Source organism: Spea bombifrons, chromosome 7, assembly GCF_027358695.1.
Source record: "Spea bombifrons isolate aSpeBom1 chromosome 7, aSpeBom1.2.pri, whole genome shotgun sequence".
Lineage (NCBI taxonomy): Eukaryota > Metazoa > Chordata > Amphibia > Anura > Pelobatidae > Spea > Spea bombifrons.
In genome coordinates this window covers 22,935,961-22,948,882 of record NC_071093.1, presented here as the reverse complement: position 1 = coordinate 22,948,882, position 12,922 = coordinate 22,935,961, and the positions used below count along the sequence as shown (strand labels likewise).

The 12,922-nt window shown below is 37.4% G+C and overlaps 1 protein-coding gene and 1 long non-coding RNA gene across 2 annotated transcripts in view; one reads left to right on the top strand and one right to left on the bottom strand.

Annotated features, from left to right (window-relative positions):
- Positions 1 to 12,922, top strand: part of RHBDF1 (rhomboid 5 homolog 1) — a 542,782-nt gene that overhangs the window by 257,200 nt on the left and 272,660 nt on the right. Inside the window, exon 11 of the mRNA XM_053472100.1 lies at positions 7,906 to 8,067. Coding sequence (XP_053328075.1) covers positions 7,906 to 8,067 — 162 coding nt within the window. The remainder of the gene's footprint in view (positions 1 to 7,905; positions 8,068 to 12,922) is intronic.
- The window catches only part of LOC128502357 (uncharacterized), a 306,149-nt gene that overhangs the window by 98,686 nt on the left and 194,541 nt on the right, over positions 1 to 12,922 (bottom strand). The window lies entirely within an intron of this gene.

Genomic DNA, 12,922 nt, shown 5'->3' with positions numbered 1-12,922 from the left:
ATAATCAAACATATAATTATTTTATATTAATTTTTATTATGTTCAACATCTATATAGGGATAGCCTAGATACATAATTAGACAGCTTTTTTCTTTCATAATATAGTGTATCTTTGCATTTTTAAATTAATGAAAATCTGCATGATATCCCCCCTTTTTTTGGCTCCGTTTCTAACTTCTCTTATTGAAAATCAATATACACACTCTTCACTATCACACATTCACCTAATATCATTCTTATCTTTCATACTGATAGATATATTTCTACATTGAATCTATTAGAATTATCACCTACACACTATGCACACACAAAGATGATTAACTACATAATTGATTCATATTAAAACATGTTTATTATTATCTTTTTCATAAATACATCAGTTCATATTAATTGTTTCTTCTTTTAATATTAATATAAAAACATTCAGAAATGGCATAAGACAGCTTTCTTTTTCTTTTCTTTATCCACTCACACTGAGTTAACAATACAGCAAATCCCCGCAAGTTTACATCTACGAAGGTTCTGTATGATCTCCCCCGCCCGGCTCCGTTCGGTAAAGTAAGGACTTCTATTGGATAATTCGATCGACACTTTGAACAAACAAACAAAGAATAAACATACGGAGATAGCCGGAGAAACCCGAATACGTCCGAGCGCGACTACATTGAAGACGTCAGAGTACGCGACGGAACACATACAGGAGGGATATAAAAGAACAGGGATATTGAACACGGACAAAAAACCCTTCTCTTGAGGAAGCCTATACGGTGAAACACGTCAGAAGGATTATACGGAACCCCCACGGCGGACTTTTTTTCATCCCCTACTTTTAAGGAAAGACCACACGGGATCCCCCCCCCTGGCGGACTTTTTACTCATCGCTTTTATATGCACTCAGTGCATGGATGAACTGTGAGTGCATTCTAAATAACGACTATTGTTTTATTGAAGATACTGCACCATGTTCAGTTTTATTTTTTAGATTTTGTACGAAGATACATTAAAGATTCTCGTTCAACACTATTTAAAGGGCCTGAAGCATTCTGTTTGTGAGTGCAACTATAACTACACACATTTTCCAGTGTTTATACTTTTTACACTATATATTTATTTTCTTCCCTTACATGTACCTGCGCCCCAACCATTTGCATATCTGTATATTTGCACCCTGAAGAAGAGTGCCTTTTGGGTTGCTGCGGTCATTTGGGAAGTATATCACTTTATTCTTTTCACCTTTATACACCAAACTTATTTTCACGAGAATTAAGCATATTGTATTTTTTTTATGTTGCTATTATTGTCTCCACCAATATTAAATTCGAAATCATATTCCAAGATACTGACCCCGAGGCTAGATATTTAATTATTGTCTGCAAGATAGAGGATCAATTAAACACTTTAATTAACCTATATGCACCAAATATTGGTTCAATTAGATTTATAGAAGATTCATTAAAAAAAAACAGAAAAATACATTAGGGGTATCCTTGTAATGGCAGGAAACTTTAATACAACTCCGGACACTAACATGGATAAGATTCTAAGAAGAGGAGAGATACTTGATCAGAGAATAGAAAGATCGGCTAAAAGCCTGACCAACTTTTTTTAAAAGAAATAACCTTTATGATAATTGGAGAGTGTTTAACCCAACTCTAAAAGAATTTACTAATTTTTCTGCACCTCATGCCTCGTATGCGCGTATAGATTTGATGATAGGAAACTGCTCTCTAGTAAACAATACAAAAAAAATCTTAATCAAAGACATAATTTGGTCAGACCATAATGCTATTATTTGCAAGACACTTTCTAACTATCAAAAGAAAGTCCCCAGGGACTGGCGACTAAATCATTTGATACTGGATCAACAACAACACATTCTATCTCTGCAGAAACTAATTAAAATTTTATTTAGAGAATGATGATATAACAATATCCAGATCCAGTTTATGGTGTGCTTTTAAAAGTGTCATTCGAGGCCACCTTATTAAAATAGAAAATAGAAAAAGGGGGCCAGAATTACCTACATTATACATTAATCTTTATGATCTTAATAAATTGAATACATTTTCGCCAACTAAATTTAGATCTGCTAAAATCCAGCAATTAAAAGGAAGAATAAGAGAACTGGAATTTGATAAAATTAGTAAAAGCCTTGAAAAATTAAAACAACGTTCTTTAAAAATAATAGAGTAGATAAATCATTAACCAATAGGCTTAAGAAAAAACAAGCCAATAATCATATTTACAAAATTATTGAACATACTAAGATATGCTCCTCCCCGGAAACAATAGCATGGACTTTCAACAGATATTACGCTGCCCCATATATAATAATAATTTGGAGCAAATAATTTTTTTTTTTGAAAACTGTACCCATGCCTAAATTGAGTAAGGATCAATTGATCCAATTAAATAAACCTATAGAAGACTCAGAAGTGACTAAAGTAATATATAAGATCAAGAATAATAAAAGTCCAGGTCCGGACGGATTTAGTGGTCTCATTTATAAAAAATTTAATGGTGACATAGTGACACATCTAATGGCTTTATTTAATGAACTAATAGATAAAGGGCATGCTCCGGAAGAACTTTTGAGAGCTAATATTATTCCTATACTAAAACAAAATAAAAAAACAGAAGATGTCATTAATTACAGACCGATTTCACTCATTAATGAAGACATGAACATTTTTGCCGGGATATTAGCAGAAAGATTGAAGCAGGTAATCGCATTACTAATACATCCTGACCAAATAGGATTTGTTCCCAATAGACTCACCTATAATAATGTTAGTCGCATCATTGATACTATCGACCTTGCTAATATTGAAAGAAGACAGATGTGTTTAATAGCATTAGACGTAGAAAAAGCGTTCAATCCTATTAATTGGAATTTCATGTTTCAAACTTTTCGTTCTTATGGTATAGAGGGCAGTTTCCTATCGGAAATAAAAGCATTATATTCTACTGGTAGAATTGTAGGACAAGACATTAAATCTGAATGGTTTCATATTAACAACGGCGCACGACAGGGCTGCCCACTATCCCCAATGCTATACATATTAACTATAGAGATTCTGGCAATTCTAATAAGGAATAAGGAAAAAATAAAAGGTACAGTATTGAGACAAGAAGAATTAAAAATTTGTTTATATGCAGACGATATTCTACTAACAGTGGAAAATCCAGAAAGATCTATCAGAGAATTAATGAAAATTATAAATAAATATGCAGAAATCTCCAATTATAAATTAAATATAGAAAAATCAGAAATTATCTATTTAAATATTCCTGCACAAACTAAGCAAATAATTCAAGGGGAATTTAAATTTAACCCCTTCGTGACAAAGGCTGATTTTACTTTTTGTACCCTTCGTGACAATTGCCGTTTTAACATTTCTGCGCTGCTCGTGTTTAGCTGTAATTTTCTTCTTTCCCGTTTACTGAACCCACACACATTAGATATTGTTTTTTTTTCAGGACAAGAAGGGCTTTCTTTAGATGACATTGTTTTGATTGTATCATATTATTTACTATTAAAAAAGTATAAAATATGGTGAAAAATTTAGAAAAAAATGACTGTTTCTAACTTTTAGTTGAAAAATATTTTACTCATCTATAAAAGGTAATGAAAAAAACCTGCTAAATAGATTCTACTATTTGTCATGAGTTTAGAAATACCCAATGTTTTTATGTTTTTTTGCTTTTTTCTACACGTTATGGGGCAATAAGTACAGGTAGCGTTTTGCTATTTCAAAGCCATTTTTTCAAAATCTGGTAATTCTTCCCCCCATGTGCCATTTCGGGTATCTTTGAAGCTGGCCAATACAATTTACCCCATCAAGTCATTTATTTTTGAAAACTAGACAGCCCAGGGTATTCCAAATGCTAGTATTTTAACCCTTTCCAAGCACTAATTCTACCATCAGCCTTTGTGAAACTTTATGGTAGTAATTTTTTTTTGCATTAGTTTTTTCCACACACATTTTACTTCAGGTATGAATAAACAGGTTCTGGTATATGTCACTATCATAAAACACCCTAATATGTGCAACATCTCCTGAGTACACCGATACCTCACATGAATGATTTTGCCTGGCTGTTTGGGGGCAAAAGGGCCACATTTGGGGCATGCACATTTTCAATGTTGAACTTTGGCGTTTGGCGATCAACTGCCCATGTCCTATTTGGTACATCTTTGAGCTATCAGTATGCCCAATAAAGCCATATATTTTTGAAAACTAGACAATCCAGGGTATTTCATATGCTAGTATTTTAACTCTTTCAATGCACCATATCTACCACCAGTCTTTGTCAAACTTTGCAGTAGTATTCTTTTGTGTGTATTTTTCCCCCACACACCTATGTTATGTATGAATTTACAGCTCCTGGTATATGCCGACACCCCAGTATGTGTTCAGCAACATCTCCTGAGTACAGTGATACCCCACATGCATGGGTTTGTCATTTTTGGGGGGAACTAAAAGGCCACATTTGCTACGTGTGCATTTTTCTAATTGGAAATTAAATGTGTGGCCATCCTTCCCCCCGTGTTTATTGGGACATTGTTGAACCCGGCCAATTCAATTTACCCCATCAAATCATACATTTTTTAAAAGACACCCCATGGGCATTTAATATGCCAGTATTTTAACTCTTTCCATGCGAGAATTGTTTTAAGCTAATATGCTAATTTTAGGACTTGCTCACAAAAATATATTTTTTATATATATATATTTATTTTTTTTCCCTTTTTTTAAAAGAATTTTTTAACATTTTTTTTCAACATGAAGGTTCCCCTGATAGTGACATCAGTGGGAAATTATTTTTACATTTGGTTTTTCTACAATTTTTTTCTAATTATTATTACTTTTATTTTATTTTTTAATTTATTTTTACTAATCACACTGTGATTAGAAAGCTGGGCTCCATTGACTTGCATGATTGAATGCAGTACCTGTATTCAACCTGCAAGTGGAGCCAGAGTTCTCTAGAGGGTCTGGAGACCATCTTGCGAACTTTTTCATCTTTATTTTTTTTTTTCAGGACGGTCGCCATCTTGCTGATGGTGAAGATCACCGGCAGCGCCCGCTGTGACCGCTCTCCGGAGTGTATGGTGGATGTTGACGCCCCGGGGAGGGGCCAGAGATGGCCCCTAGTGCCGATCGTGGCGTTGCTGAATGCCTCGAGGTCTAGGCATTACAGAAACGCTGTTCGGGTCCAGAAAGGGAAAGTAGATCGCTTTCTGCACCCGTTTAAAGACGTGCCGGTCCTGGCACGTCAATTGTCGTAAACGACTTGATTTTCCATGATGTGCAATAGCTACAATAGCTTAACTACCTAGGTTTGAAACTAACAGCTAAGGCAAAGAATATGATGGAAAGAAATTTTCTTTCTTGTATCAAAGAGACCAATTACTTATTAAAAATTTGGAAAAATACCATTCTTGGATAGGTAGAATAAATATAATAAATTCATACATTCTTCCCAAATGGACATACCTTTTCAGACATTTGCCCTTAAAAATGCCAGCCTCTTGGCTAAATATGATACAGACTTCCTTTAATAAATTCATTAATAATGATAAGAAAGCTAGAATAGGAATTAAACTCCTATCTCAAAAATCGAATAGAGGGGTCCTGAGTTACCCTAGAATAGATCGCGCATACGAGGCATGCATGCTAATACATATTTATAACACACAGTTAGAAAATAGTAAGAGTCAACCATGGCATAAAATGGAACAATATCTCTCTGGCATTAGTAATTTATCTATCAGAGTATGGGAATTTCAATCTAAATTGAAAACAAAGATTTGCACAGGAAATAATATCATTTTTAAAGATATTATACAGGAATGGTTTAAAATTAAGAAAAAATTTGGGCTTAAAGACAAAATATTAGATACAGCAGGACTTGATATCATTGAACTTAATTTATCAGATATGTCATTGACGAAATGGAAAAATGCAGGTATTACGAATCTCAAAGATATCTTGATTAGTAATTCTATTAAAGTGTATGCTCAATTAGTTCAGCAATTTTGCCTACCATCCACGAGGTATTCCCTTACTTAAGGATAAAAAAAAATTTCTAAGACACGCACTATAAAAAAATGATCTTATTATTCAATTAAAATGAGGTCATATATTTAATGGGAAAGAAACCAAGAAAATATTGATAAAAAACATATGAAGTAATAAAAAAGCTAGACGAAGCAGACTTCTCTAAAACTATCTCTAGATGGTCTAAAGAAACTCGGACATCGATTACAAAAAAAAGTTGGCAAAATGCAATTTCTTTAACTCATAACACCATATACTCAATTTCAATTAGAGAGAATTATTTCAAAGTTTTAAATCATTGGTACCTGACTCCTTCAAGATTACGTTTAATGTCCCCTGGCGTATCAGAGTTGTGCTGGAGAAAGGTGATTATATACACATATAGTGGTCATGCAGTGTTGTTAGCCAGTTGTGGGACAAGGTCTTTGATTTATTTAAAAAACTTACCTCCTTCTCAGAATTTTACCACGTTGATGGTTGTAGTAGACCATTTTTCTAAAATGGCACATTTCATCCCTCATACGGGACTTCCTTCTGCTATGGAAACAGCCACCCTGTTCACTCGCGAAATCTTCAGGCTTCACAGACTATCCGAGAATATTGTATCAGACCGAGGTACTCAATTCACCTCTAATTTCTGGAAGGCTTTTTGTCAGGAACTCCATGTTCAACGTTGCCTCTCTACCGCCTTTCATTCACAAATCAATGGACAAGCTGAGCGTACAAATCAAACCTTGGAACAAAATTTATGCTGCTTTTCTACTTACCTGCAGGATGATTGGGCTCAGTTTCTTCCTCTTGCCGAATTTGCCTATAATAACAATATTCATAGTTCTATTAAGATGTCTCCATTTTTGCCTGCTACGGATACCACCCCTCCATGATTCCGGGATCCCCTATCCTCAGTACAGTACTGTTATCCACTAGACATCTTAAAGTATCTGGTCCCAGATTTGTCGGTCCGTTATTCCATCTGCAAGATCATTTCCCTGTTAGCCATCAAGCTATGTCTCCCATGCACCATGAAAATTCACCCAGTGTTCCATGTCTCTTTATTAAAACCATAGGTTGAAAATTGGTTTCCGGGAAGACAGATCTCCCCACCGGAACCTATTGTTTTGGACAGCGCAGAAGAATATGAGGTGGAGGAGGTATTGGATTCTAGGATACACAAAAAGTTATAGAGTCTCATTCACTGGAAGGGCTATGAGGCAGCGGATAGATCATGGGAACTGGCGAAAGATGTGCATGCTCCTGCATTGGTTAGTGCTTTTCATTCAAGACATCCTGATCGTCCTGGCTCTTTGTGTGCCTGGAGGTCCCCCTTAGGAGGGGGCTCTGTCGGCAACTGACCTGCAGTCACTCACCGGAAAACCCGTGGGTTGGTCCTCCCTCACGTCCTCACTCACTCATCGACCATGGTAAGGCCTGTTCTGAGTGGAACCTGTCCTGTGAATCCGCTGTATGGTGCTGCAGCTCAGTTTCAGGGTCTTGGCAATCTTCTTATAGCCTAGGTCATCTTTATGTAGAGCAACAATTCTTTTTTTTTCAGAGTTCTTTGCCATGAGATGCCATGTTGAACTTCCAGTGACCAGTATGAGAGTGGTGTACTCACTTTATTTGCCAAGGTTTCCACATTAATGGCTGTGTGTTGAGTTATTTTGAGGGGACAGCAAATTTACACTGTGACACAGGCTATACACTCACTACTTTACATTGTAGCAGAGTGTTATTTCTATAAAAAATATTTACAAAAAGGTGAGGGGGTGTTCTCACTTTTGTGAGATACTGTAAATTACTTCATGCATGCCTTAATATTTATGGTTACATTTTTTTTCAGGAAGCTTTAATACACCTTGGAGCCAAATTTTCACCATGCATGAGACAAGACCAGCAAGTATACAATTACATTCAAATGAAAAGAGAAAAAGAGAAACACTCAGCATGTTGTGTAAGAAATGACAAATCTGGTTGCATACAAACCTCAGAAGAAGAGTGTTCGGTAAGCTATTTTGTGTTGAATTTGCAGATTTATTTAGAATCATTAAACATAAATCTCAGTATATCATTTAAGTGAGCTCGTAAACACTTGCATGCTTCTCTATTATTATTATTATTATTTTTTATCATATCCTGTGATGCACATGGTTTTTCAGCTTGTCTATGAATACAGTATGATTGTGTTCAGAAGATGTTGCTGAACATAAATTAGGTAATTGTTCAGCTGTAGCACCTACAGTATAGAAGACATTTTAAGCAAAAACAAAAATAAATTTCATTTTTCTTTCAATAGTTTTTTATTAATTTTCAAAGAAATAAGAAGTACAAATAACTCAAATAGTAATATATGGGGGACAGTCGCAGCTGTCAGTTATGATCAAACCAAGGCAGTCGCAGCTGTCATTACAGTGAAAATTCAAACCATCTTGATAAGCATTTATCTCAGTTACATTTTAACCCCTTAACGACAATCCCCGTACATGTACGGGGTTGCCGTGCAACGGGTTAACGACAATGCCCGTACATGTACGGGCTGCCGTTAAATAGCTGCATCGCCGCGATCGCGGCGTTGTCGCCGCGATCGGCGGCTTTGCAGCATCCACGGAAGCCTCACAAGTGAGGCTGACCGTGGATCCGGGGAGGGCAGCCCTCGGCAGCCCTCCCCGGAAGAAAAATGGCCGCCGCCGCACCGATAATCAAAGATCGCGGCGGCGCCCGGCTAAAACAGCTTAGGAAGCGATCTGAATCGCTTCCCAAGCATAAATGGTGTTACTGACATGCCTCGCTATCGAGGCATGTCAGTAACACTACCCCCCTACCCCGATCACCTTGTGATTGCTCCGAAGAGCAACCACAAGTGCCATCCTGTAAATGACGTTGCCGTCATTCACAGGATGGCATCAACAATAAATATGAGTTCATAGAGGGTCTATCCAGACCCTCTTGTGAACTCTCGAGCTCCTCCTGCAGGTTGAATGCAGGTACTGCATCCAACCATGCAAGGTCAATGGAGCCCAGCTCAGTGATTAGTAAAAAAAATTAAAAAAAAAATTTAAAATTTTTTTTTAAAAATGTTTAAAAAAAATAAAAATAATATGGTAACATATAAAAATCCCCACTGTCACCAAAAAAAAAAAAAAAAAATAATAATAAGCAAGTCCTAAAATTCTTTATCTTTACAAAAATTCCAGCATGGAAAGAGTTAAAATATTGGCATTACAAATGCCCATAGGGTGTCTCGTATTAAAAAATGCATTTTTTAATGGAGTGGATGGGATAAATTGAATTGGCCGGGTTCAAAGGTGTCCCAAATATGGGACATGGGGGCAGTAGGATCAGATGTCTAAATGGCCAAAAAATACACACCTCACAAAGGCGGCCTTTTACCTCCCAAATAACCCAACAAACCCATGCATGTGGGGTATCACACTTGAGATGTTACTGAACACATATTGGGGTGTTGTTTGACAGGGACATATACCAGGAGCGATAAATTTATACCTGAAGTACAACGTGTGTGAAAAAAATACAAAAAAATGTACTACCATAAAGTTTCACAAAGGCTGGTGGTAAAATTAGTGCATGGAAAGGGTTAAATTACCAGCATGTGAAATACCTTGGGGTGTCTAGTTTTTAAAAATATATGACTTGATGGGGTAAATTGCATTGGCCGGCTTCAAAGATACCCGAAATGGCACATGGGGGGAAGAATTACCAGATTTGGAAAAAAAGGTTTTGAAATAGCAAAACGCTACCTGTACTTATTGCCCCATAACGTGCAGAAAAAAGCAAAAAAACATAAAAACATTGGGTATTTCTAAACTCAGGACAAACAGTAGAATCTATTTAGCAGGTTTTTTCATTCGTTTTTGCAGATGAGTAAAAGTTTTTTGTTTAAAAAGTGTGAAAAAGTAATTTTTTAACAAAAAATCCCCATATTTTATCATTTTTTTTATAGTAAATTAGATGATATGATAAAATTAATGGTATCTAAAGAAAGCCCTGTTTGTCCTGAAAAAAACAATATATAATATGTGTGGGAGCACGAAATGAGAAAGAAGAAAATCACAGCTAAACAGCAACACCGAAAAATGTTAAAATAGCCATTGTCCCACAATATACTATGAGTAAAAACCCCCATTGTCCTTAAGGGGTTAAGGTTAGAAGGTAATAAAAAACGTAAACAAGAAAACTTCCCCGTAAAGGGAGATGAACAGAACAATATGCCTGAGTGAATTTTAAAAATCATAAGTGTATATCTGCTCAAGTATTTTATAGCGAATAGTTTTAATTAGTTGTCATGCCATACCAGTGAGGATGACTGTAGTTACAGATAGCATTTGTTACATCGAAGAGAGTTACAGCGGGAGGGAGTTGGTCTGGAATCCTTAAAAATACTAAAGAACCTCAAATATCTATACAATAGGATGACGAATACCATGGTTTCCATCTGATCTGATTTGTATCCCTAGTTTAATATCGTAGAAAGAAGGCTTTTACATTCTACTCAATATGATTGTATAAGAGGGCAATTCCATAAGATATGGTATAAGGTCCCCTTCTGGCCACACTTTCTCCAACATTTATTTGAAGAGTTAGGGAAAGCTTTAGCTATCCTATTCGGAGTATAGTACCAATGGGATACTGTCTTAAAGGCAGATTCTGCATGTGAGGAGCATTGAAGAACATTTAAAAGCTAACTGCCAATCTTGAAGGGCTACATTTATTCCTATATCATTTTCCCATTGTTTTATGGGATAAATTTTATTACATTTATCAGATTTAGTGTAAAGAGTATATATTGGTTTTATTCCCTTCATATCAGATGAGAGGTAATTGAGAGTGAAGTTATCTACATGCAAAGAGGAGGGGGTCAAAGATTGTAAAAAATTTCTAATATGTAGATTTTTGCAAAAATCCTTATTGGATAAATTATATGTGCGTCGAATGGTTTCAAATCTCATTAACACATTAGCATCATATATATGCTTGACATGAGATATACCCCATAAAGACCAGTTAGTTAATTCAAGCCCTGGACTGAACGGTAGTTCCCTAAAGCGGTATGATATTGCAGCCAAACATTATATGAGGCTTTTACTAATGGGTTTGTGAGAGGAGGTTTGTGAAGGTTCCAGGCTGGAAGTAGTAAAAGATCACTAATTTTGTAGGGATATACCAAGGAATTTTCAATGTGGGCCCAATGTGAATTAGAGGTATCGCACCACCACTGTTTTAGGAGAATTATCAAAGTAGATATGTAATAACCTTTAATATTAGGCATCCCAATCCCTCCGGCGAGTTTTGATTTACTGATAATGGTAGCTGCAGAGGCGTATATAGGGTATGGCAGCCATGGCACGTGCCATGGGCGCCATCTCAAGGGGGGCGCCGGTGAGCGGCTTTTAAATGCCGCTCACCGGCATTTTTTTTTTTTTGATGCGGAGGAGAGAGAGGGGCGCCTAGCAACCGGTCGGCGCCCCTCATTCTCCTCCACAAGCCCTCTACCCCCGTCCCGGCATTTCATGCAGAGCGCCGCAATATGCCGGCATATTGCGGCGCTCTGCATGAAATGCCGGCACCAGCGAGCGGCTTTTAAACACTGATGTGGAGGAGAGAGAGGGGCGCGTAGCAACCGCTCGGCGCCCCTCGTTCTCCCCCGCATCAAAAAAAAGAAGACAGCGTTTTTTAAGCCGCTCGCTGGTGCTTCACTGCTGGGCGCCGAAATATGACGTCATATTACGGCGCTCAGCAGTGAAGCAGCGGGCACCAGCGAGCGGTGCAGGAAGACAGCAACATCGTGCTCCCGTCGCTGGACTTCAAGGTGAGAGGGGGGGATTAAAAAGTGATGAGGGAGGGAGTTAAAAAGTGATAAGGGAGGGAGGGGGTTAAAAAGTGATAAGGGAGGGAGGGAGGGGGTTAAAAAGTGATAAGGGAGGGAGGGGGTTAAAAAGTGATAAGGGAGGGAAGGGGTTAAAAAGTGATAGGGGAGGGAGATGGGGTAGATATAAGTAAAGATTGTGCATTAATGTGTGGAGGCATTGAGTGAATGAGAGAGAGCATGAGTTAATATGTGAATGTATTGTCTGAATGAGGGAGAGCATGAGTTAATGTGTGGATGAGTTGTCTGAATGAGGGTGAGCATGAGTTAATATGTGAATGTATTGTCTAAATGAGGGAGAGCATGAGTTAATGTGTGGATGAATTGTCTGAATGAGGGAGAGCATGAGTTAATGTGTTGATGCATTGAGTGAATGAGGGAGAGCATGAGTTAATGTGTGGATGAATTGTCTGAATGAGGGAGAGCATGAGTTAATGTGTGGATGCATTGAGTGAATGAGGGAGAGCATGAGTTAATGTGTGGATGAGTTGTCTGAATTAAAGTGTGAATTAGTGAGTGACTGTAAAAGTGTTTGTGTATCATAGATGTATAATTGTGGAAGGGCAAAGATGGCACTAGCAGGAGGTTTGAGCCTTGGGGACCAAGATGGCACAGGCAGGGTGTATATGGGACAAAGATGGCACTGGCCGGACTGTTTGGGGACAAAGTTGACTTGTGCTGGGCTATTTGGGGACAAAGATGGCAAATCTTATGTGTGTTATCTGGGTGCTGGCCAGGTTCTATGTGGGCAGTGTGGACGCCAGGGCTGGCTTTGGGGTGTGCAACCTGTGATCTATGCCTGTAATTTAGGGGGTTTTAAATATACCTTTAATGCCGTGTTTTTATGTGAATTCCAATTGATCTTTACCTGCAAAGCTGGGTTTTTGTGTTATTCTGTAGATCCATATCTGCTATGCTATGTTTCCATACATTATTTATGTGTACCTGCAAATACAGGGGCGCAATTTCAGTGCTT